This window comes from Mastigoproctus giganteus, chromosome 3 (genome assembly GCF_048544385.1).
Source record: "Mastigoproctus giganteus isolate SK-2022 chromosome 3, ASM4854438v1, whole genome shotgun sequence".
NCBI lineage: Eukaryota > Metazoa > Arthropoda > Arachnida > Uropygi > Thelyphonidae > Mastigoproctus > Mastigoproctus giganteus.
In genome coordinates, this window is record NC_143577.1 from 191991771 (window position 1) to 192019707 (window position 27937).

At 37.0% G+C, this 27937-nt stretch overlaps 1 protein-coding gene across 1 annotated transcript in view; it reads right to left on the minus strand.

Moving 5' to 3' along the window:
* Nucleotides 1-3483: 3483 nt before the first annotated feature.
* The window catches only part of LOC150088527 (protein arginine methyltransferase NDUFAF7, mitochondrial-like), a 106716-nt gene continuing 82262 nt past the window's right edge, over nucleotides 3484-27937 (minus strand). Inside the window, exons 9-10 of the mRNA XM_090370218.1 lie at nucleotides 21143-21210; nucleotides 3484-3648 (exon numbers count right to left, since the gene is read on the minus strand). Coding sequence (XP_090226344.1) covers nucleotides 3484-3648; nucleotides 21143-21210 — 233 coding nt within the window. The remainder of the gene's footprint in view (nucleotides 3649-21142; nucleotides 21211-27937) is intronic.

Consider the following 27937-nt stretch of genomic DNA (forward strand, 5'->3'; position numbering starts at 1 on the left):
TAACCCCTGGCTTAGTGCCATGAAGGGTTTTGTAAAGTTAGTGTATCTTTGCACCTTACAATAAAGATAAAATTTATCTGGTAGCCAGCCACCTTGGTTTTCATGGCCACTCACTGATGTAGTTAATGTGAATAAAGAATACAAGCAGTGAGTTAATAAGTTTAATGAATAAATAATTCATGATTCATTTAACCGATAACTTTAATGAATAATTATTGTTCATTTAATAAATTAAACAAATTTATCCAAGCATAAAATAAATGCATTTATTTTATGTTTGAATAACATAAATTTGTTTAATAACTATATTGTAGAACCAACTTTTACTCTCATTCCTATTTAAGTTATGTGTCCCAGTCTTGATGCATATGGGTTATGGTAAGATTACATATATGCCTGCCTTAGAGATAGCAATTATTGGACTTTTAAAATGACTTTATCAACTTTTTTCTTCTTATTGAAATTTATTATGTATTTAACACAAAATCTGTTGTGCATTTCTGGATAATTGTTGAAATGTGCTTGTTCTGTATATCAGTGAGGAGCAAATATTAGCAAGGGCACATGATGCAAGAAAGAAAGCTTATATAGCATCAGCCAAAAAAAAAAAAAAAAAAACCCCTTATTTCACCCATCCACTCACTCCAAATGTTTGTCAAGTTCTGCCTTGAATCTATTTAAGCTATCAACTTCTACAATGGCAGATGGAAGTTTGTTCCAGCAATCAACCACCTGCTGGCTAAAGACAAACTTCCACACATCTATCCTACAACCGTCTTTCCTCAATTTGAATTTATACCCTCTCAGGCGATTATTCTGAGCAAGAATCCCATCAGCACTGAGCATACTCAAACCATTCAAGGCTTTATACACCTCAATCAGATCATCTCGCAGGTGTCTAGTCTCCAGACACTAATTTGCAAAACTTAAGCCTTTCTTCATAAGAGCAACCCTTTGTTCTGTTTGCTAATCTTGTTGCCCTTCTCTGTACTCATTCCAACAGCTCTACATCCTTCTTAAAATGAGGCCCCTCCAGACCTGTATACAGTATAGACCATTGCCTTATACAAAGGGATAATCACCTCCTTATCCCTGCTAGAAAAATTCCTGTATATCATTGACAAGACACCATGAGCTACTCTTGCAGCCAGTCTGCACTGCTCAGAAAACTTCATATCTGCCTGCACAATTACCCTAGGTCCTTTTCATTCTCTACCACAGTCAGTGTGGTACCACAGAGTTTGTACGTTACTCTGGGATTACTGCTTCCCATATGCAGCACTTTACATTTGTCAATGTTAAACTTCATTTGCCACCTCTGAGCCCATCTGCTCAACTTTTCTAGATCCTGTTGCAGCAGTGTACTGTCATTAGTGTCATTAACAACCCTGCCAACCTTCATATCGTCTGCAAACTTGGACATTAAGCCTGATATACCATCATATCATTTATAAATACAGAAAACAATAATGGACCCAACACCGAACCCTGAGAGACTCCACTAATAACATTAGTCCACGAAGAGCTGTGTCTGTTGATTACCACTCTCTGTCTTCTCCCACTCAACCATCCCTTTATCCATAGCAGCAATTTGCCTCCAATGCCACACTGCTCCAATTTGTTTAGCAGTCTTCATGTGCAACAGTATCAAAGGCCTTTCAAAGATCCAAATATATGATATCAAAGTTATTCTTTGCATCCAGTTCCTTTGTGAATACATCATAGTATCCAATCAAATTAGTCAAACAAGACTTCCCCTTAACAAACCCATGCTGTGTCCAAGCTGTAACTGAAGTCTTGTCTAGATGATCCTGAAATGCTTCTTTAACCAGTGCTTCCAATAATTTCCCTGGAACAGAAGTTAAATTAACAGGTCTGTAATTACCTGTCTCCCTTTGATCCTCCTTTGTGGATTGGGATCACATTTGCACATCTCCAGTCCATGGGTACCTCCCCAGAGTCCAGAGATGCTCTCATAATTATGGCTAAGGGTTTGATTACTTCCTTTGCCGCCTCCTTTAATATAACTGGATAGATTCCATCCACCCCAGGTGCCTTTCTTATGTTTATCTTTAACAATTTCTCCTCCACTTTACTCTCAGTTATTACAAGATTATCTAGCTTACTGCCAGAGTTGAATACACCTCTGGCATTCCCCTCCCTGAATAACTCCTCATGTATGAATGTAGATGCAAAATATTCAGTTAGTTTGTTAGCTACCTGAGCAGGATCATCAACAGTTGAACCATCGATATGAAGTGGACCAATCTGATTCATCCCCTTCCTTCTAGAAAGATATATATATATATATACTGAGAATATTTGTGTTCTACTTTCAGAAATTTAGCCTGCAAATTAGATTAATGAACTCATTAATAAATCCATGGAAGAGACCAAATTCTCTTTGTTATAAAGTGCTAACTGAACCTAGTAAGTTAAATATATATATATACATTGTTCTGAACAACTTCAAAGTGAATTCAAATTTAAATACATCTCTGAAAGCAGAAAGAGTATATTTAACAGTTAATTTTGCACAAATGAATAATGTACTGGAGCAGGGCTGCTGCAACAAGATCTAGAAGTATCAGGCAGATGTGCTGAGAAATGGCAATTGAAGTTTAACATTGACAAATTAAAAGTATTGCCTATGGGTAATGTAAAATGAATAGGACCTAGGGGTAACTATGCAGTCAGATATGAAGTTCTCTGAGGAGTGTAGACAGGCTGCCATGACATACAGAAATTTTGCTAGCATAGAAAAGGAGGTGATTATTCCATTGTAGAAGGCAATGGTCAAGCCATATCTTGAGTACTGCATACGAGTCTGAAGATCTCATTTTAGGAAAAATGTGGAGCTGCTGGAACAGTAACAAAGAAGAGCAACAAGACTTGAGGAGAACAAAGGAGTGCTCTTACTAAGGACTTCAGTTCTGCAAACTGCAGTGTCTGGAGACAAGGCACCTGAGAGGTGATCTGATTGAGGTGTTTAATGTTTTCAATGGCTTGAGAAAATTCAATGCTGATGGGATTATTTCTCTTGCTCAGACTGTATGCTTGAGGGAACATAAATTCAAATTGAGGAAGGATAGTAACAGAAATTACATGCCTTCAGCCAAAGGGTGGTTGATTTCTTAAAAACAACTTCCATCCATTGTTGTGGAAGTGGATAATTCTGAATAAATTCAAGGAAGAACTTAAACTTTTGGAGGGTATACCACAGGAAGGTAACTAATGCTAAGTACCAATGACTCAGAATACTATGCTTAGTCCCCCCCCCTCTATAGAACAGAAAAATCAGAGGCATTGTCTAATATTCCTTGTAAAATGCAAAATTATTACAAGTGGGGTAATTATCCATTTATTAGAGATTTTTGCAATTCAGTCCTTCACTTGTCTGAGAATTAATGATTTTTATAAACAAACACAATATTAGTTTGATAGATTTTTTTCTTATAATGTTATTTTATAAACTATTTTTCTTTAAGTAAGAAAGCCAACAGGTGGATACTTTTCAAGAAGTTTCTGAAGAACAGCTGGGAACAGTGCTAGAAATTTGAATCTCGAACCCATTTTCTCTGGACTCACCAGCATTTCATAGCTGGAGAGCAGTTCTTTTTCTGCTGCTGGATTTGATTTTATTAATTTCTGCATATAATGGAAAAAAAAATTATTAAGCAGAATAATATACCATATATATAGCCAAAGCTCTTTATAGGGACACTCTTTTTAACATCCGAGCATTTTATAACAACTTATGTGGTATCAGCTGATTTCCCACAAACCTAGGCTAGTTTGCATTTGTTATAACAACCTTGAAAGATGAACAAATTCTCTATACTAAAAATTTCCACCACTCTATTACATTTCAAAATGAAAGAACACTGATTTATTGAAACTAATGATGGGCTTGCAGGGTGACAGTGAGAAATCACTTATTGGTGATTTCCTATACTCAGTGGCAATTTGCACACTCACTAGCATAATGAAATTAACTTAGACTAAAAGTTAATTTTGTTACACAGTATATACAGATTGTATGTCAACTGCAGACAAAAATCAAGATTTACCAAGCTTGGTAATTTATCAAGCTTTAGCATTCATAAAAGTACACTGGTCACCATTGTAAAAAATTTAAAGCTTAAAGAAATCTGGTGCACCAGGTAGAATCAGAGCACAAAAGGTGAAGTAACTGGATCTTGAAAAGGTATCCTTGGGATAGCTGATGTTGATGTATGCAAAAAAAATTAATGTAGATGGAAATCTTTTAAAAACCACTTCAAATCTTTTAAAACCATTTGCGCTTAAAATGAATATTGAATATTTCAAGTCTTTTGATGAATGGTTTCAAAAATTTAAGGCCCATCATGATGGACTGTCTTCAAAAAAGTGTGTCAAAAGGGCATCAACACTAAAGCTACAATAGAATGGAAGGAGAATCACTTAAAAAATGTTTTATTGACATACGAACAGAACAACTTAAATGCTGATGAAACTGGACGGTTTTTTTTTGTATTTTTTTAAGTTGCTAATGAAACTTAAAAACATGGAAATGTAGTGGCAGGAAAACAAGAGGGCAGGAGCAAAACAATGGATTTCCATTCCTTACTGGCAAACATGTCTGGCACAGAGAAGATTCCTCTCTAATCATTGGGAAAGCCCAGAAGTCCTGATGCTTTAAAGGTTTGAAGACATTGGCAACTATTTATTGAGTAAACCAAAAGGCTCCTGAATGTCATAAAACTCTGAAGAATGAATCAGAGACTTAGATCATAAGGTGAGTTGAGGTGTTTATAAAAATTCTGCTTTTTCTAGATAACTGTATCTCTCATTGCCAAGTAAATAGCCTTTGTGCAATCACTGTTGAATACCTGCCATCCAATATGACATCAGTTTTTCTGCCACTTTATCAAGGTGTAATCCAGTGCTTCCTCACAATCAAAGTCAAAATGAAAAACTATCAAAGAAAGGCAATGTCTTTGTGTATTTCACCATGGGATGGGATTGATAAGGGTAACTGCTGACTGCTTCAAACATGCTGGAGTTGCCTCCTCGAAAGATGTAACAAGCAAGGCTTTGCATGTTTCTCCTTCTTCTATTAATCATGAGGATGCATGTCATCAAGTAACTTAGAGGGAAATGTGTTTTGAAGACTATGCCAAAGTGGATGCAGGCATTGTGGTTCAGGATATGCACAAATGGAGAGGAACCCATTACAAATGCAGTGGAACCTGAAATTTGTAGTGATGAAGAAGTGAAAAATGTGATTGAGTAAGAAATTTTGTTGAAGGATGCTCATTAAGGATTAGAACTTGTACATAATTTTTTAAAGCACAGCTTAACTGTGAAAGTGAATTAACTACCATTGTGCCTTCGTAATTCTCCTTTAAAACATGTTTTGCCACTGAAACAGAGCATTTGATAGATTAATTTTATGTCTGAAACCAATTTCCCTGTCTGTGGTTAGGTCTTGATATATGTGAAAGTATGTATACATCACAGATACTGTACATATTGTACTACTGTATAGATCACTGTACTTACTGTGCATATGTAAGTCATAAATTAATCTTACTATACCATACAACCAAAGTCAAAATGTAAAATCTTCATCTTCTTGTTTTGTACTGTAGTAAATATTCTGAATTAGATTATGCAATATTGTATTAGTAGAATTAAGTTAAATGTTCAAACTCTTCTTTGTTCTTGTGTTGATTTTGTGAACTGTTGAAGCCAGTCGACATCGCCGGACAGTGCAGTGTTGAGTCAGTTTGGTGTGACATAAGCATTGGGAGATCAAAATTGAGAGTAGGAGTGTGCTATAGGCCTAATGACTCTGATGAGTATAATAAGGAACTGTACAGGGAAATAGAGTGGGCCAGTAAATCAGAGAGTCTTATAATGGGAGATTTAATTTCCCAGATATTGACTGGAATTTGGGGGCTGGTTACTCACACACTAGCAGGGCTTTTGTGGATTTATTGGATGATTGTTTTCTATATGCTGATTTCATCAGCATGTTCGGGAGGCAACTAGAGGGAGTAATACTCTTGATTTGATTATCAGCAGTGATTCTTCATGCATTAAGAATCTGCAGATAAACGAACCACTAGGTGGTAGTGATCACAGTGTGCTGAAGTGGGATTTACTCAAAGAGGTAACTACCATTAGGGGTAAAGGGAAGGGTTATTGCTTCCGTAAAGGCGACTACGATGGACTGAGACAGTATTTAAATTCTATACAGTGGGACCAACTGATGATGTTACCAACAGCAAATTCAAAATGGGAAGCATTCAAAGAACTTATCTAGGAAGCTACTAGGCTTTACATACCAACTAAGAAATATTGTTCAAGGTTTAGGCCAAAATGGATGTCAGATGAACTAATGAGGCATATGGCAGAGAAGAAAAATGCATGGGATACTTACAAATTAACACATGACACAGAAGCCTATGATAGATACAAGTTGATATGCAACCAAGTTACAAAGGAGGTTAGGCAGGCAAAGGCAGATTACGAGAAATCCTTGGCAAGGGATGCAAAGAAAAACAGCAAAGAGTTCTTTACTTATGTTAACTCTAGAAGGAAGGGGATGAATCAGATTGGTCCACTTGATATTGATGGGTCAACTGTTGATGATCCTGCTCAGGTAGCTAACAAACTAAATGAATATTTTGCATCGACATTCACACATGAGGAGTTATTCAGCAAGGGGAATGCCAGAGGTGTATTCAACTCTAGCAGTAAGCTACAGAATCTTGAAATAACTGGGAGTAAAGTGGAGGAGAAACTGTTGAAGATAAACACAAGAAAGGCACCCGGGGTGGATGGGATCTATCCAGTTATATTAAAGGAGGCAGCAAAGGAAGTAAGCAAACCCTTAGCCATAATTATGAGAGCTTCCTTGGACTCAGGGGAGGAACCCATAGACTGGAAATGTGCAAATGTGACCCCAATTCACAAAGGAGGATCAAAGGCTGACACAAGTAATTATAGACCTGTGAGCTTAACTTCTGTCCCAGGAAAATTAATGGAGGCACTGGTTAAAGCAGCACTGCAGGATCATTTAGACAAGACTTCAGTTATAGCTCAGACACAGCATGGTTTTGTTAAGGGGAAGTCTTGCCTGACCAACTTGATTGGATATTATGATGCAGTCACAAAAGAACTGGATGCAGGAAATAACTTTGATATTATATACTTGGATCTTAGAAAGGCTTTTGATACTGTTGCACATGGAAGACTGCTACACAAATTGGAGCAGTGTGACATTGGAGGCAAATTGCTGCTATGGATAAAGGGGTGGTTGAGGGGGAGGAGACAGAGAGTGGTAATCAATGGACACTGCTCATCGTGGACTAATGTTATTAGTGGAGTCCCTCAGGGCTCAGTGTTGGGTCCATTATTGTTTTCTGTATTTATAAATGATATTGATGATGGTATATCAAGCTTAATGTCCAAGTTTGCAGATGATACAAAGGTTGGCAGGGTTGTCAAGGACACTACTGACACTATGCTGCTGCAACAGGATCTGGAAAGGTTGAGCAGATGGGCTGAGAGGTGGCAAATGAAGTTTAACATTGACAAATGTAAAGTACTACACATGGGAAACAGCAACCCCAGGGCAACGTATCAACTCTGTGGTACTACACTGACAGTGGTAGAGAATGAAAGGGACTTGGGGGTGATTGTGCAGGCAGATATGAAGTTCTCTGAGCAGTGCAGACGGGCTGCAAGAGTAGCTCATGGAGTATTGTCAATGATATACAGGAATTTTTCCAGCAAGGATAAGGAGTTGATTATTCCATTGTATAAGGCAATGGTCAGGCCACACCTAGTATACAGGTCTGGAGGCCTCATTTCAAGAAGGATGTAGAGCTGCTGGAACGAGTACAGAGAAGGGCAACAAGATTAGTGAATGGAACAAAGGGGTGCTCTTACGAAGAAAGGCTTAAGTTTTGCAAATTACAGTGTCTGGAGACTAGGCACCAGCGAGGTGATCTGATAGAGGTGTATAAAGCCTTGAATGGTTTAAGCATGCTCAATGCCGATGGGATTCTTCCTCTAGCTCAGAAAAATCACCTGAGAGGGCATAAATTCAAATTGAGGAAAGACAGATGTAGGATGGACGTAAGGAAATTTGCCTTTAGCCAGCGGGTGGTTGGTTGGTGGAACAGACTTCCATCCCTTGTGGTGGAGGTTGATAGCCGAAATAAGTTTAAGGCTCAGCTGGACAGGTATTTGGAACGAACAGAGGGGTGAAGTGGAAGTGTTTTTTTTTTTTTTTTTTTTGGCTGATGCTGCATAAGCTTGCTTTCTTGCATCAAATGCCTCTACTAATGCTAATGCTATGACCATTTTTTCTATTCCCCTGGGGAGGTCACTATAAAGGGCTTTGACTGTACTAGACTGCATACTTTAGTGCATTATACAATAATAAATTACTAAATTTTAAGAGTAAATATATTTATTTATTCTGTACATGCTTAATTTTTCATTAAGCATGGAATTTTCATGCTTAATGATAAATTCTCTTATTTGTTTAATTTTTAAATTGCCTTTAAATTGTAAGTGTAAAACTATCTACTCCTTTTTATTTTATGAAAACAGTATATATCTGCAGTCTGAAAATGTTACTCAAATCAGAAATAAATCATATTCATGGTAATCTTAATTATTTTGAACTTGTAACTTCAAAATAATTAACATAAAAAGAAAATGTAAAACTAACCAATACTGTACTTTTTAGTCATACTAGTACAGTAAACCCTCGATTTAACAGACAAATAGGTGAGAAAGGGTGTCCTTAATGCCGAAAGTCAGTTAAATCAAATGTAACCTGGGGGGGGGGCATTTTTTATTGTTCTTAAGATAAAAAAAAAGCTTTAATACAATGTACTGTACTGTACAATATAAAATTATGTTGCAATTTGGCCTTTGATTTACGGATATCAGAAACAGTTTGTTTTTTTATGCCGTAAATTTCACAAACACGTGCTACTGCGATGCCTTGTTCTAATTTCTCAATTACGTGTAATTTTTGTGCCACATTAAGTTCACACGCTTTCTTTTAACTCTTCTATCACTTGACGCCATTTTAAATTGTAAGGATTTCAAAATTATTTAATAAATAAAGTCACAATTCAGAAATCACAGAAACACGCTCCATACAACCTGACTGCATGATAGCTTGAGGCAGACTGAGACCGAAACAAAGCGAGTTGGTAGACCTGCTGTTTAGTGTCCCGAGTCACGTTCAGCTCGCAAGTCACCGCCTACTTTTATCTGTTATCTTGGAAAATAGCTATTTGAACATGTTGTCAGAAAGAATAAAAAAACAATTTCCTGAATTTGATTATAAAATAAAAGTAGGTCATTATCAAAACAATAATGGAAATAAGTAATTATTATTAATTTTTAATTAATAATAACACTGAAGTTTTGTATAACTTAAAAAAAATAATATGGTCGATATTAATATGTACATTACTGTATTATTATTTTTCCGGTCCATTAAATTCGAAATCAGTTATATCGGGGTCCATTAAATCAAGGGTTTACTGTATATATATATGTAAAGCACCTATTTGTGTTCACCATGTCTCTTTGTCTATCAGTCTGCCTTCTAGAAAGATTTCTTGAGCCATCGCAAATTTCATTAAATCCAGAACAACAGAAATCTAGCAATTATAAGAAGGCTGTGCAGCATTTTAGGAAGTATGTAGAGCTGCTGGAACAGGTACAGAGAAGGGAAATGAGATTGCAGAGAGAAACAAAGGGGGCATTCTTACCAAGAAAGGTTTTGGTTTTGCAAATTGCAGCATTTGGACACTAGACACCTGTGAGGTGATCTGATTGTGGTGTTTAAGGCTTTGAATAGCCTGAGCATACTCAATTCTAAGGACTCAACTACATTATGCAATATTGTATTAGTAGAATTCTTGTATTGATTTTTTGAACTCAGCAATAATTTGTGATGTTAGCATTAGTTGAGGCATATGATGCAAGAAAGCAAGCTTATGCAGCATCAGCCAAAAAAAAAAAAAAAAAAAAAAAAAATCCCATTTCACCCCTCCATTTGTTCCAAATGCCTGTTGAGCTCAGCCTTAAATTTATTTAGGCTATCAACTTCCACAACAAAAGATAGAAGTCTGTTACACCAATCAACTACCCGTTCACTAAAGGCAAATTTCTGCACATATATTCTACAACCATCTTTCCTCAATTTGAATCTATGCCCTCTCAGGTTCTTAATCTGAGCAAGAGGAAGAATCCCATCAGCATTCAGCTTTCTCAACCCATTCAAGGCCTTATATACCTTAATCAGATCACCTCGTAGGCGCCTACTCTCTAGGTGCTGCAATTTGCAGAACTTAAGCCTTTTTTTGGTAAGAGCACCCCTTTGTTCCCATCACCAATCTTGTTGCCGTTCTTTCTACTCTTTCTAGCAACTCTACATCCTTCCTAAAATTAGGTCTCCAGACCTATACAATGTACTCTAGGCTGGCTTGACCATTGCCTTGTACAATATGATAATCACCTCCCTGTCCCTGCTAGCAAAATTCCTATACATCACTGACAAGATTCCATGACCTGGCCTGGCAGCCTGTCTACACTGCTCAGCAAACTTCTTATTTGACTGCACAATTACCCCAGGTCTTTTCCACTTCCCTGAGTATAGTACCACACAGTTGGTATGTTTCTCTTGGGTTATTGCTACCCACATGCAGTACTTTGCATTTGTCAATATTAAACTTCAGTTGCCACTTCTCAGCCCATTTGCCCAACTTATCTAGATCCAGCTGGAGTAGCATACGGTCTTTATTCTTTAACAACCCTGCCAACGTTTGTATCATCTTCAAACTTGAAGATTAAGCTTGATATACCTTCATTGATATCACTGATAACTACAAAAAACAACAATGGACCCAACACCGAACCCTGGGTAACTCCACTAATAATATTAGTCCACATAGTGCAGCGTCCATTTATTACCACTCTCTGCCATCTCCCACTCAACCATTCCTTTATCCATTGTAGCAATTTACCCTTATTGCCATTACTCTCCAATTTGTACAGGAATCTTCCATGTGCAACAGTATCAAAAGCTTTCCTGAAATCCAAGTATATGATATCAATATTATTTTTGACATTCAGTTCCTTTGTGACCACATCATAGTATCCAATCAAACTGGTCACACAAGACCTCCCTTTAACAAACCCATGCTGTGTCTTAACTACTACTGCAGTCATGTCTAGATGATCCTGCAATGCTTCTTTAACCAGACCACATTATTTTCCCCTGAACACAAGTTAAACTAACATGTTCTATAGTTATTTGTGTCACCTTTTGAACCCCCTTTGTGAATTGGTGATACATTTGCACAACTCCAGTTCACGGGGACCTCCCCTGAGTCCAAGGAAGCGCTCATAATTTATGGCCAGGGGTTTGCTTACTTCCTTTACTGCCTCCTTTAATGTAACTGGATAGATCCCATCCACCCCAGATACCTTCCTTATGTTTAACTTCAACAATTTCTCTCTACTTTGCTCTCAGTTATTACAAATCACTTAGCTTCCAGTTAGAGTTTGATAAACTTCTGGCATTCCCCTCATTAAATAACTCCTCATGTGTGAATGTAGATGCAAAATACTCATTCAGTTTATCAGCTACCCGAGCATGATCATCAATAGTCAACTCATCTATGTTAAGTGGTCCAATCTGATTCATCCCTTTCCTTCTAGAGTTGACATAAGTAAAGAATTCTTTGCTGTTTTTCTTTGCATCCTTTGCCAAAAATTTCTCGTAATCTGCCTTCGCCTGCTTAACCTCCTTTGTGACTTGATTATAGACTGGCTTATATCTGCCGTAGGCTTCTTTGTCACATGATAATTTATATGCATCCCATACATTTTTGTTCTCTGCCACAAGCCTCATTAATTCATCTCACATCCATTTAGGCCTGAACCTTGAACAGTATTTCTTAGTTGGAATGAAAAGCCTAGTAGCCTCCAAGATTAAGTCCCTGAAGGCTTCCCATTTAGAATTCAACATTGGTAACATCATCAGTTGACCCTACTGTACAGAATTTAAAAACTGTCTTAGACCCCTGCAGTCACTTTTACAAAAGCAAAAGCCCTTTCCTTTAGCCTTGATGGTAGTTACATCTTTAAGTAATTCCCATATCAGTACATTGTGATCACTGTCACCCAGTGGTTCCTTTATCCGCAAATTCTTAATGCATGAATAATCACTGCTGATAATCAGATCAAGAGTATTACTCCCTCTGGTTGCTGTAGAAAACAGTCATCCAATTAATCCAAAAAAGTATTGCTAGTGTGCGAGTGACCAATCCACAAGTTCCAGTCAATATCTGGAAAGTTAAAATCCCCCCCCCCCTTATAAGACATTCTGATTTACTGGCCCACTCTATTTCTCTGCACAATTGCTCATTATACTCATCAGATTCATTAGGCCTATAACACACACCTACTCTCATTTTTCCTTTCCCAGTGCTTATGTCACACCTAACAGACTCAACATTGCATTGTCCCCCAACATCAATTGGATGCACTTCCTTAGATTTTATGCATTTCTTAACCAACAGCATAACCTGTCCTGTCCTTCCTTACTGTCCCGTCTATACTTTCTGTACACATTTTACTCCCCAAATTCCAATTCTGCACTGCTTATATCTGTGTGACACTACATCTCTGATATCCCAACAATATCTTCCTTTGATGTCTTGATTAGCACTTCAAGCTCGTCAAATTTATTAACTATACACCTTGAATTGGTGTATATGCAAGTATACATGCACCTGTTTCTACTCTTAGTTACCCTAACACAGCCCATGTATTTATTTCTTCCACTACGACTCCCAACAATCCTGGAAATCTCCATTGCCTTGCTTTCCATGCTGCTGCTCATTCCAATACAAGCAGTGCAAGAATCACTTTTGTCTCTGCCTGCGGCCACTGTTAACCTTTTAGTCTGTGTATCCTTCCAAGTTAGCAGTTTTCCGACTCACCTAACACTGCCTCGATAGCATTGCAAACATACTTGCACCCTTTCTATTTAAGTGTACCCCATCCCTGTAGAAGCAGTCTCTCCTCTCAACAAGTACAGACCAGGCTGAAAAAAATTCAACCTTTGAGCCTTGCAAAATCTCTCCAGGGATGAATTGATTGACAAGGCTCTCATCATATACTCCCTCCTATCGTGTCTGGGCAGAATTGGAGACACTTTCACATTCAACCCTAACTCGCGACTTTTTTTTTCAACATTGACCTGTACTTGTTGAATAAATCTGCAGATCTCTTACTTTTAATGTCATTAGTTCCAATGTGTACAACAACATCACCTTTTGTGCTGTTAAAAGATGATATCTGCTCTACAACACGATCAACTTTTGCCCCTGGCAGACATAAATCTGTTCAGAGTTATGGAAGCAAGCACATGTGACTGGAGCAATGGTCTGTAGTGCAGAAACCATCAATAAAATATGTAGATTGACTTTCTTCTGTTTTCACTTTTGCAGATCAGCAGTTACATTAATTTTGACATTACACGTTTGCTGTAGGGTGAACTGTGTGCCTGAAAAAGCATGATACTTTATAAAATTCACTTGCAGTTACTTTCTATGGGAAAATGCATTAGATACATTTTAAGATAAAGATTACACTACTCTGCATTTTACCAAACTTTTATATTTAAGACACGTTGAAAACACTATTAAACAAGGCAGTGTGGTAAAAAGTCCATTAAACACTCACTTCTCATTTTAAAAACTGATCTATGATGGGTCAAATTTTTGTTTCTTTGATTTTCTTGCAGATACTTTTACTTTACAGTCTCTCTTCAGCATCTGGCAATAGTCAGCCGTCATGGTGACATTCCATCTCCCCTGATACATCATTTCTATAACTTTAATGTCCTGGTGAAACCGCTCACCTTGTTCTTCACTAACACTGCCCAGATTTTCCAGGGAGTAGTCAATGCAGGAGTGTAAAAAATGTACCTTGACACTCATTTTGCAGCTAATCCATACCTATTTTTCTCTCTTATTCATAGTTCCCTCAAAATCTCAGTCCCTCATCAGTTTGCGAATTTGAAGTCCAATAAAAATACCTTGTTTTAGCTTCACTTGGGTAATCGGGTATTGGGTACAAAGGTAGTTGAAGCAGGGACCTTTCTGAAGTAAAGCTTTCATAGACTGTTTCATTAACCCAGTTTGATGCGCGAGGGTGAAAGGAGAACAGCTTTCTACCATGATTTATAAACTATGTTCTTTGATCCAGACAACAAACTGCCCCTCTTTGACCAGACATTAACATCCTAATGCTTACTCCTTGCCCTGACTGTTCCACTCACACAAAAAGCAAGGCAATTTTGAGTAGCCAGATTGCTATTCAAATAACATGCCTATCACTTTAAAGTCAGAACAGACCAACCAACCATGTTCTTAATGCTTAATATTTGTCAACAATTTCTTCAAGTTCTCATGTTTATTTCAAATGCAGAGTGAGCTACTGGAATTGACCCATATTTATTTCCACTGTGGAGCAATGTACCTTTGAGACTCCTCTTTGATGAGTCAAACAAAATGTCTCCACTCTGCAGGATTGTAACTAATTCCTAAATAGTTTCTTAAGTCGTCTATATTACTGCAAAAAAACCATAGAATCATTCTCAGAAAAGTAGGGGACTAGTTATAATTCTTGTGTTTGTACCATGAGAAAAACATCCCATGTGCTAGATTTTATGATTTAAGTCTAGAACCAAGGAGTTCTGCAGATTCCTTTGATAAATTTAAATCTCTTACCAGATCATTGAGTTCATGCTATGAAAACAGTTGAGTGTTGGACTCAATGCCTCCAGGCATGTAGATTTTTGTTTCACCTTCAGAAGCTTCACTTTCAGCACTCTCTTCATTATAATGGAGAGCATAAAACTGTCAGTTTATCTTAATGTGGGACTGGTAAACAGAATATCAGGCTACACAATGCCTTTCTTATTCTTTACATTATATCCCCCTACATTAATGAAGTAACAGTCATTACAGTGGTGATGACAATGTGATTGTGATGCTTCATCCATGATTTGTGATGCTTGGTGATGACAATCATCACAAATCATGGGAATTGCAAATGGCACAGCCTCCTTTTTACCATTTTTCCACAATCTTGGTCATCAAGTTTCACTCCAAAATATGCACAATGCACATTTTTTTACAAATTGTGTAATATCTTGTCTTTGCTTGAAGGCTACATAGCTTCCACAAATATAACAAAATAAGTTTGGATTGTTCAAACACTTGCATGAAGACGTTTTACTACTTTTATACACAAGTCTGACATGATAACGTCAAAAATAAACTGAGTTCATACTGATAAACACTGCTGCATGGAGCTCTCTCATCTACTGGGGTAAACTCACTGTAGCAATTAATGCTAATTAAATAAGAATTAATAGCAATATAGAAAATAATGCTTATTTAATAAGCATTAATTGCTATCGTAGTAATTACTATGTAACAGTGTTAATTGCTAAGTTAATTGCTAGTTGGTACTTAATTAATGCAAAAATAAGCATTAATTAAGTGCCAACTCATGCCAGGTCTCATTTTAGAGTCAAATACAACAAAAGGAGGAAAAAAAACCCCCACCAGAATGGATGTGCAATTTGAAGCCCAGTATGAATGCTTTAAGAAATTAATATCATTAAGCCTGCACAAATCAATTATATGTCAGATAGTAGTATCTGTGTCATTAGTGGTTTTATGAGTGGTTTTATTGACTATTCAACCACTCAAATCAACTTTTGGCCATGCTTGTATAATATGAAAACCATCTGTACACATAATAACAAAATAGATTTAGTTATTACCAAAAAAACAGAAAGTCTAGTGATGCACAATTAAATTTATGTAAAAATGAAATCTATAAGCAATGTATTCCACGTGTATTCATGGGTGAATACATGTGGAAATTACAATTTCATGCATTTTATACTACACCACTGAAATCAGAAGAAATATTCTGTAAGCTGCTGATGAAAGTGCACAATGTTTGCTTTTATCTCGTTTCTCTGTAGATAATGTGCTTTCAGAGTGTGTCAATTTTCAAAAAAGCAGCCAAGAAATCAAATAAAATGGAATATAAATTATATATAAAAAAAAGAATTCTGTTTTCCAAGGCCCCATCTCATGAAAATCCACAAAAAGAAAAAATCCCAAAAGGCATAGTGTTTCAATAATCCCTAAGGCAGTTCTTGAGGTTGTCACAGACATTCTCTCAGATATGCCAGACAAGCTGTACTTGCTACCTGGGAGTCTAAAACGCTGATGGACCTAATATTCGGTTGACACTCAAGTCAAGTAGATCCAATTTCGGTGAAGTCCGGACGGTCTGTGACAGCCAAATCCTCTGCTTGCACCGTCATGATGGTGGGACTGTTAGTAATCCTGGGTATAACCTCCATGCACAAGCACACAGTGGGTGACCACCCAGGTGTGAACCAATGTAAGCAGGGGTCGAGGTGTGGCGGCCACACCACATGGAGGAATGCCACCTCTCTGTGTTACCAGGCAGTACTAGGAGGTAGATGACTCTAATCAACCGGTGCAATACCACCACTTTGCTTATTGGAGGCTTGAAGTGGTGGAACCCATGTTTAGTCTCCAGAGCTAAGTTCCAGTCAACCCTTTCCCATCTCTTCCATCATGTAGTATGACTGATGACTTTTGAGGTTATGATGAACATCGTGGTGAGACCCAATCTTCCTTACATTTTGAGGGTACAGCTCTAAAATGGTATTCGCAGGCCGGCGGCTAGTTAGTACACCGGACCAAATAGTCTCCAAATACTCTGCTAAATAGTGACTGGAAGGAGTCCGAGTAGTGTGTATGCGGGGGGGGGGGATTGACGAGGCCACGTTATGTTAAGGATCTGGGTATATTCTTACCATGTGTACACCATATCCAAAAATTTCATTACTTCATACAGCATGTCCCACCCACTTTTTCTTACTATTGAATACACAATGAATTGTCAAACTAATAGAGTAAGCTTATCTGAGAAAAGATCTAAACTTCCCAAACACTCCCTAATTCATTTCACAAATATACGTGGTCTGAATTCTAATCTCAACGATGTACATTTCCACTTGCAGTCTGCAAAACCCCATGTACTTTTTCTGACAGAATCTCAGTTATCGGTTGATTCAACTACTGCTCATCTCAGTTGTCCAAATTATTTGCTGTATAATTTCGCCTCAAAGGTGGTACTTGTGCATATGTCCATTCCGATATTCCCTGTCAGAGACTTGGTAATTTGGAATCTCCTCTCTTTAATCTTCTCTGGCTTAAAATCTCTCTACCTCATTGTGTCAAATTCATCTGTTGTCTCTACCGTTCTCCCAACTCCACTAATCACTTGGAACTCTTTGACTTCCTCTCTTTGCAACTTGACTTTATGCAGTCCAACTTTCCTAACAGTGAAGCAATATTCCTTGGTGATTTTAATGTTCACAACTCCAGCTGGCTTTTGTTTTCTAGTAACACTGACCCAGCTGGTCGAGATGCTGAGTCTTTTGCAATTACTAATGATCTTGCACAGATTATTCATTTACCTACAAGAATACAGGAAAAGTGGTAGATGACTTTCATCAACTGGTGAAATACCACCACTTTGCTTATTGGAGGCTTGAAGTGGTGAAACCCATGTTTAGTCTCTAGAACAAAGTTTCTAGCACCCCCCCCCCCACCACCACCCCATACTTCTCTTTCAACCCATGCACGGTACTAAGTACTATAGGTTTTGATACCTTTCGTGTTTGGGGTTTTCATACAACATACTTGAGCTTTTTCTCACAAACAACCCTTCTAAGTACACGGTTGAAGTGAGAGATCCTTTAGGCACCTCAGATCACAACTTGGTGATTGTCTCTTCTCCAATGGAGCCTTTATCTCATAGCTATTCCTAACCTCGTATTGTTTGGCATTACAAGAATGCAAAATGGGATGACCTGCAAGATTTCTCTTTTTATTTCCCTTGGTCGGATTACTGTTTCAAAACTTCTGATGTTAAATGTTTCTCAGATCATGTCAGTGAAATTATTCTTGCAGGAAGGGAATCCTTTATCCCACACTCCGCTTTAAAATCTCGTCCTTTAACTAAACCTTGGTTTTCCAATAAATGTGCTAAGGCTGTTCAAGAGAAGAACGTTGCATATCTTAATTGCCTAGTTTCTAATTCTTCCGTTTCATTTTCTGCCTACACCAAAGCTCGCCACAATTGTAAAGCAGTTATTAATCAGTCCAAACTAGAGTTTGAACAGGCTAAGAGTAGAAAACTTGCTTCTTGCCCTAACAGTAGCCGAGCATTCTGGTCTCTTGCCAAAGCTATTGGCTGCAACTTTGCCCATCTCTGCTCCCACCTCTGTCCAAACCAGATGGTTCTGTTGTCACTTCAGCCAAGGATAAAGCTGACCTGCTAGCATCCCACACCTCCCACCATTCCCAACATGCTACATTCAATGCTTCCTGTGGTCTTCCTTCAAAGGGATGTCAGAAGGATTTTGACGAATCTTGATGCTAAGAAAGCTCCAAGTCCTGATGGTATTTCTCCACTTGTTCTCAAAACCTGTGCTCCTGAACTTACTCCTGTTCTTTGTCACCTTTTTTCCCTTTCTTATTCCAAAGGTGTTTTTCCTTCTGCTTGGAAATTTTCTCATATCCAACCAGTTCCTAAAAAGGATGATAAATCCCTCCCATCCAATTATCGTCCCATTGCAATTACTTCTACTCTTTCTAAAGTATTGGAGAAATCAATTAACTGCCAACTCTTAAACTACCTAGAAACCTTCCGTCTGATCAATGATCGCCAGTATGAATTCCGCCAGTGTCGATCCACTGGTGATATTCTGGCTTATGTTACTCATTTATGGACTAATTCAATGGAAAAGTTTGGTGAAACACAAGCAATTGCTCATGACATCTCAAAGGCTTTTGATCGTGTTTGGCATAAAGGTCTTCTAAACAAGGTTCCATTTTATGGTTTGCCAACTGTTTTTTGTAATTGGTTATCCAGTTTTCTCTCTGATCGCTCACTGAGGGTGATGGTAGATGGCTCTCTGTCTTCTAACTTCTCCACTAATGCCGGTGCCTCTCAAGGTTCAGTTCTTTCCCCCGCTATTTTCCTCTTGTATATTAATGACCTTTTTCCATTGACTGGAAATCCTATCCATAGTTTTGCCGATGATAGCACATTGCATTCCACATTCCATTTTGAGAAACCTTTTCCTGCTCATTCAGCTTCAATTTCTCGAAAATCTGCTACCAATTCCTTAAATGCCGATCTCCAGGTAATTCTCCAGTGGGGCAAAGACAACTTAGTTGATTTCAATCCTTCTAAAACTCAGTCTTGTCTTATATCACACAAAAAGGATTCTTCTGCTCCTATGCTTATCTTTGGTGACATTCCAATTTCTAGGCAAAATGATATATCTCTTTTGGGGATTACCCTGACTTCTAAATTCTCTTGGCACAAGCACATTACAAATATTGCCGCATCTAAAAAACTTGGTTTTCTCTTTCGCTCTAGACGTTTCTTTTCTTCCAAACAGCTGTTCACTCTTTATAAATCACAAATCCGTTCGACCATGGAATAGTTTCCATATCTGGGGTGGTGCCCCCAGATATGGAAAGACTCGCTGTCTCATAGATGTACTGTTTCTGCTGCATGCCTCTTCTACAGATATTTCCATGGGCACAGTTCTTCTGAATTGGCTTCTATAATTCCCGCCCTCTCTTTAAAAACAGTCCGAACATGTCTCTACCAGCCAACATCCATTTACTGTCTAACTTCAAACTCACAGAACCAACTTTTCATCTTCCTCGTTTATTCATTCAACTGCCATTTTCTGGAACAACCTTCCTTCATATGTATTTCCTGAAAATTACAGTCTACAGAAGTTCAAATCCTGTCAACAAATATCTTCTTTCATCTTCTCAACCTCCAACCCAAGCACGGTACTAAGTACTATAGGTTCTAATACCTCTCGTGTTTGGGGTTCACATAAAAAAAAATTTAAAAAAACCCTGCCAAGGCCTGGGCTGAGCAGCAGTGTTCCTATGCTATGCTATGATAACCTTGAATGCAAAGTAATTACCTAGTCAAGAACTGAAAAAAACTAAACTTAAAAACCTATAAAGAAGAAAAATAATAATAAATCTTTAATAAGGATGACTGGAACTTTGAATTCCTTTGTGATCAGCTAAAATGCTCAGAAGAGAGCAGAGGACTTCTGATTGTGTGTGGAGGGGGGGAATGAATAAATAAACATAAGAGGTGAACTAATAATATAATATAAGGGGATCATTAACAGATGAAAGAAAATAATAGAGCACGAGCCACAAATGCTGTGAGATATTTTGCATCTATTAGAATAAGACCAGAAGGTTATTACTATATTTAATACCACTCATATACCATGTGAAATTAATAATATAGTTTATTAAGCTATTTACCTAAACTACTATACATTAAGGTGACATTTCAGGCATTTTACTGATATCCATCATCAGAACATGCTGCTGACAGACTCCTCTTGATGATGCTCCCAGACACCTGATGTGCATATCTGGGGATATTAAATATAGTAATAATCTTAATCTTAATGGAAAACAACATAACGACCTTCCCCAACTATATAAGACCAGAAAGGATTATCAGTTTCTGACTTTGTAAGTGATCTATGATTGATCAATGCTGTCACAGCAAAAGGCAATTGCATAAGCTTTTTAAAATACTCTTCTCTTTATTTCAATTTTACAGTCACCAATTCTTAACAACACTTCATTGATGTATCAACTTTACTTATTTACCTTTTTATTTTATACTAGTTCACCAAAGTGCATCCAAAATCAATCTTGTATAAGGCAAAACTAGAAATGTCACAATATTTCATCAAATAATTATGCTTAATTCAACTTAAATGAATAATAATATTATTAATAAAAATTAATATTTTATCTGTTTAAAAACAAAAACCAAAACCAAAACGAGCTACAGATGGCTGCCTATGCCAACATCTGCCACTACCTAAAGATACTGTACAATAATAAAAATATCACCTTACCTCTAATCTTAAATCGATAGCCATGTTCTTTAAAAATGTTCCCTGTTCAATAGGACCAACAGTCATAACTATAATTATATTAAATTCACTTTATGAATAATAGCATTATTATTAGTTCAAAAAACTAATAAATAAAAGCATATACTAAAACATTCATGCATTTGGGCAGGTACTGTACTAACCTCAATGAAAAAAAGTATTTTGCCCTTCTAATCTGATAAAATACAGTACAGCCACTCCCCGGCTTACGTAATACTCGACTTATGAAAATTCGACTTTATGTGTTTTTGCCAGCCAGTGTAAACTTAAAAAAATTGTGGAAACATATTTTGCATCCCGTAGGAATAAATGGAGGTATCGTGAAAATATCATAATGTGAACCCAACAACACATTGTTTTTTTTTGGTAATTCGTTCCAAGACCTCGTAAGTTGAAATTTTCGCTATATAACTAAGCTATTTATCTCTCTAAAAGATCATTTTTATAATGGAAATTGCACTACACTTTCATCATTATCATGTGTTCCGTTATAAGAATCAATTTTGAATGCCTTGTAATATTTTTCTAAAACACATTTCTGGAGGTCACTGCCATAAAACAATAAAAACAATTTGCACTTACCGGTTTATTGGGCTTTTCTGTTAGCACAACCTATTATAAATGGGTAGTAAACTCGATCTTATTGCATTTACGATAATACCAATAACTGGAATTGTATGGGTTTTTACATTACGGTATTATGATGAAATAAGTTCCCCCTCACTGAAATTTTCAATCATATAAAAAATATAAATAAATTTTCAGAATCATCTCTTCATTCCTATTTAAGTAAATAGGAATGAAGACTTAAGGTGTAACATGGCCTCTATTAACTGTGTAGATATCGCACAGAGAACGAATACAATTCAACTGTGGTATGCTTTTAAAACATTAATCACAGACGCCTTGAATGCGTATTTACCATTAAAGAAATACTCCACGAGGAGGGTTCCAAGTTGGATGAATAGTGAAGTTGCCACATTACTTCAGCAGAAAAAGGTGGCATGGAAAAGTTACACAGCAATAAAAAGTACTGAAGCCTATAACAGCTACAAGATGATCTGTAATAGAGCCACAGAAAAGGTTCGACAGGCAAAGGCAGTTTATGAGAAATCGCTAGCAAACAGAGCAAAGAGGGGGGGGGATAAGGAATACTTCACATATATAAATGCTAAGAAGAGCAGGACAAACCAGATCGGACCTTTATGTAAGGGAAAGGGGATAGCAGTAAATACACCAGCTGCTGTTGCAGATGAACTCAACAGTTATTTTGCATCGATATTTACAGAAGAAAAACCTTTTGTGGGAATGGGAAATTGTGGGAGCGAAGTTGAAAAATATATAATTAACGATATTGAAATTTCGCAAGATTATTTAATGAAAAAACTTTCAAGCCTACAGGCCAGTAAGGCTCCTGGAGTTGATGGAATGTACCCTATAATCTTAAAGGAGGTGGCAAGTGAGTGCATTGAACCAATGAGGCTAATTATGCGAGCATCACTAGACTCTGAGGAGATTCCGTTGGATTGGAAAAGTGCCAATGTATCTCCCATATTATGTATTCACTCTTAGAACCACCCATAAGGGTGGTTCTAAGAGTGAAGTGGGAAATTATCGACCTAAAAGTCTGACTTCAGTGGTACGGAAAATCATGGAGGCAATGATCAAGGGTTGAATTCAGGATCATTTGGATAGAATCGAAATTCTCAAGGATACTCAGCATGGTTTTGTAAAGGGAAAATCACGTTTAACAAATCTTGTTCGCTATTTTAAAGGGTCAATCATGAGCTGGATTTAGGGAATAATTTCGACATTGTTTATTTAGATTTCAGCAAAGCTTTTGACTCAGTCCCATATGAGCGGTTGCTTTATAAGCTGGAACAGGTTGGAATCACTGAGAAAATCCTTAGATGGATATCAGGATGGCTTCAGGGAAGGAGGCAGAGGGTTGTGATAAATGGCTATTCCTCAGATTGGGATGATATAAGAAGTGGGGTTCCCCAAGGATCAGTATTAGGACCACTGTTGTTTTTAATTTTCATAAACAACATTGATGAAGGGATAGAGAGTGTGATGTCTAAATTTGCAGATGATGTAAAAATTGGTAGAGTAGTTAATGATCACTGTCAAGCTTCTTCAGAGAGACCTAGATAGACTTCAGGAATGGTCAGAAAAATGGCAGCTATGCTTTAATCCAACAAAGTGTAAGGTATTACACCTGGGAAACAGTAATCCCAAAATAACTTATTCACTTTGTGGAGTTCAACTAAACCCAGTACTGGAGGAAAGGGATTTGGGTGTTACAATACGGTCAGACATGAAATTCTCTGAGCATTGGAAACACCGTGTCCTATCGATGCTCTATCGAACTTTTGCAAGTAGAGATAGGGACGTGATAATCCCATTATATAAGGCTTTTGTTAGACCACACTTGGAATACTATGTTCAAGTATGGAGATCGCACCTAAAGAAAGACATCGAGCTTCTTGAAAGGGTGCAAAGACAGGTAGGTAACTCGCCCGGTGAGATCGGCTTCATAAATCCTTATGAAGAAAGACTTCGAATATGTGGGTTGCAGAGTTTGGAAACTAGACACCTTACAGGAGATTTGATTGAGGTGTTTAAGGCTCTGAGAGGCATCAGTAAAATGAATGAGGACAAAATTTTCAAGATTATAAATGATGCTAGAACTAAGGGACATAAATTCAAGTTACGGGGGGAGATGTTTAGATTGGACTGCAGGAAGTTTTATTTTAGCCAGCGAGTTATAAATTACTGGAAGATGCCTACATGGGTGGTAGAGGCTGACAGTTTGGGGAAATTCAAAGGTCATCTGGATAGTACCTTCGGGTGAGGGAAACGCATAGGATGATAGGTTTAATTTTGTTTGCTTTTATTAATTATTAATTTTTTTATTGTTTTTTTTATCATTGTTTTATTCGGGGTTTTTTTTTTTTTTTTTTTGCTGGTGCAGCATAAGCCATAGGCTTTCTTGCACCATGCGGCCATTACTAATACTAATACTTATTACAATGGTGAAGGGAAAGGGACCAACAGAAAGTGCTAGCAAATTAAACAAAACTGATTTAGAAATTAAGATGATTAATTAAGAAGTACGAAGCAGGACAAAGTTTGTCATCTATTGCACGGGAATTAGGTCTCACTGCTTCAACAATGAATACTATTTTAAGGGACAGTGCACATATAAAAGAACATGTTAAAGGATCAATGCAAGAAAGCCAAGAAAGCTTTGATATAGCACCTGAACGCTGTTTTGTGATCACTGTTCAGGTGCTATATCGAAGACAGAAAAGCTTTTAATAATAAAGATTAAAAAACAAGAATGAGAAGCAAGTGCCCCTGAGTCCAATGGCCATTCAAGCAAAAGCATCAAGTATTTATGAAGATATTAAGGATAAGTACGGCGAACCCCAAGCCAAGTTCATAGCAAGCAACGGGTGGTTTAATAGGTTCAAGCATTGCACCGGTTTTCAAAACATTAACGTATGCAGTGAAGTCACCAGTGCTGATTCTGCAGCTGCAGAGAAATTTTCTGATGTGTCGGAAAAAACCCCTTCTAAATCGCCACAGCCCTGAACTTCTGCAGCGGTGTGCTTATCAACTGGAGAGTTAATTCTGGAAATGATGCTCAAAAGGTAAAAACTTGCTGACATTATGCCTGTTTCCTTTCTCTTTTTGTAATTTTATAATTTTGAAATATTTGTAATTTTGTACACTTTTGTAATTTTTCCTGCACATGAGATAAAAAAAAATTGAATAAATAATTCTATTTACACGTTCGTCGAACATTTCTTTTTTGCTTCAATCAAATTTGCTTCAATTATATTTGCGAGTGCTGCTAAGCATCTAGGGAAATTCCAACTTACACAGAGTTCTGTAGAATGCAATACTTACATAAGTCGGGGAGTGGCTGTATTACATTTATATCCATCTCTCATTTACCTAACATTTTGTGATTGAAATTTAATCATTTTTCTAGGTATTTCTCGTTTACTATCTTGTCTAACCATCGCTCAACTGCAAGACAAATTTCATGCATAGTACAAAATATATACAAAGAAAACAGTTGGCACAGTATTAAAATATGTAAGCAAGACATGAACAGTTGCCAAAGAAGTTCATTGTATTCCAGTGAATTCAATTACATTCTTCAACACTCTTACAGAAATTAAATAATATTGATCGAGACTTGGAATTTTGTGAATGGATGATAGACAATACCACCCAGAAAACAGATACTGATGACAAGGTTGGTTCTATAGTCTGAGCACATAAAAACTTTACAGTGAATGACTGTACAGACTGACATAACTCAGTGTGCAAGTTTAATGCTAATTCCCACGAATTAGTGAAACATATGGATGTTCTACATGTTACAATGTGGGTAGTATCAATCTCTGTGAAACTACAGTCGAAGCTCTTTATAGCAACCCTCTTTTTAACATCCTATGTGGTTTGTCCCAGCCAATTTCTCATTAACCTAATGCTATTTTACATTACAAAACGACACTAAAATAAAAGGATTTCTCTATAATGACCATAAATTTCTACCTCTTAATTTGAATTTTTACTTGTTTTTTACAATATTCGCATTTAAAAATGCCACAACACTTCAAATACATTGAAGTACTTGATGAGCTTGCAGCCTGACCACGAGAAATGATTTAAGATTTTCCACATTTTTTCTCGCAACACGGTAATCAAAAGAACATCAGCTAGAAGTTCATTTCATTAGTTTTAGTGTATGTTTATTGGTATAGCTCCAAGAAAGCAGATAGCTTTGCTAATTGCAAATAAAATTAGGATTTTGCAAGCTGCAGAAAATGGTGTGCATTCTAAGACTGGCATCGCCAAACAGTTCGGCATTCCTAAGATTACTCTGTTCACTATTCTGAAAAATTGGAAAAAGATTGAAAGGATAGGATCCAGGCATGAAAGGAGAATCTCAAAAAGGTACTTTTGGAATGGCTAATGAAGATGTATGCAAAAAGCTTTCCCGTAGATGGTAATCTTTCAAAAGCTAAGGCTGAATTGTCTGTGCATCAAATGGATATTGAAGAATTTAAAAGTTCCAGAAATTTCAGACTCATCATAGCCTGTCTTTCAAAAAAGTGTGACGAAAATGCAAAAATGAAGCCATGGACATTGATGCTACAAAGGAATCGAAGGAAAATTGTTTAAAAAATATTTTGCTGACATACAACCACAATGATAACTTTAATATTGATGAAACTGGACTCTTTATTTTAAATTGCTACCAAAGAAATGTAGTGGCAGAAAAAAAAACCAAACAATGGATTACTGTTCTCCAAGCAGCAAACATATCTGGCACAGAGAAGCTCCCTCTTTTAATCACTGGGAAAGCCCTGAAACCTCAATGCTTTAAAGGTTTGAGGACATTACCAACTATGTATCAAGCAAACCAAAAGGCATGGATGACATCACAAATCTACAAAGAATGAATCAGAGACAGATCGCAGGATGAGTAAGAAGAATAGAAAAATTTTGCTGTTTGTAGATAACTGCACCCCCTCATTGTCAAGTAAATGACATATGTGCAATAACTCAAAGGCGGATTTAACGGCGGGCGCACCGGGCGGGCGCCCTGGCCCCCGACTTCCGAAGGGCCCATGCAAAACCCCAACAAATTAGTTGAACATATTAGTTCAACTAATATGTTCAACTATTAGTTCAAAACTTTGTGATTATTATTATGCTATTATTAATTATATATATATTATATTCAAATTTTATTGGAAATAAAACATTAATAGTACATAATATTTTTTACTTATTTAAAAAAATGGTTAACATGTATTTTTATTTTCCCTGTCTCTCTCTTTTTTTTAAGGGGCCCAATATTTTCTTCTGTGCCCAGGGCCTCAACCGACCTTAATCCGCTCCTGCAATCACTGTCACATACCTACCACCAAATATGATGTCAATTCTTCATCCACTTGATCCAGGTGTAATCCAGTGTTTTAAGAAAAACTACAGAAGAATGCTACATATTAAACAAAATTGTGCTATTTCTTGAAAACAAAATTTAATGTGAAATCGACATCATGCAGGCAATGTGTTTTAGCATGGGATAAAGTTGATGAAAAAGTGATCATCAACTGCTTCAAACACGCTGGATTTACCACCTCGAATGCAGTGGTGGCTCGTGACTCTGATGGTTGGGGGTGCTGTGTCTTAAAGTTACATTAAATTGCCTTGGTTATAAGGCATGTAGACATACACAGTAATAATAATAATCAAGTTAAAAATACTACAAAACATTAATTAGACATTTACCATTAACAGACTTGAACTTTTATTTATAAACAAAATCCATTCTTAGGTTTTTATTTGTTGAAAATAGATTAATAACTTTTTCATTCAAGTTTGGTGCACTGTTGACCAAGCTTTTCTTTATTGAAAGCATTGCTTGAGCATTTAGTCTTTCCTGATTCACAGTGCTCCTTAAAAATGTTTTTATTCTTTTTAATGTCGAATGGCAGTGTTCGGGCTCTGAAGTAGTCATCGGAATGGTCAAAAAAACTTTTATGAGTTTTGTAAGTTCACCAAGAACTTCAGCTAGATTATTTTCTGAGATAAATTTCAGCAAGTCAGTTAATCTGCAATAATTGTGTACATCATGTGCTATAGAAGTATGTAATTCTGTAAGAAGTTTTTCTCTTTCAATCATGGGATATGCTTCAGTAGTCTCCTGTACCTCTTCCATGGGCATTT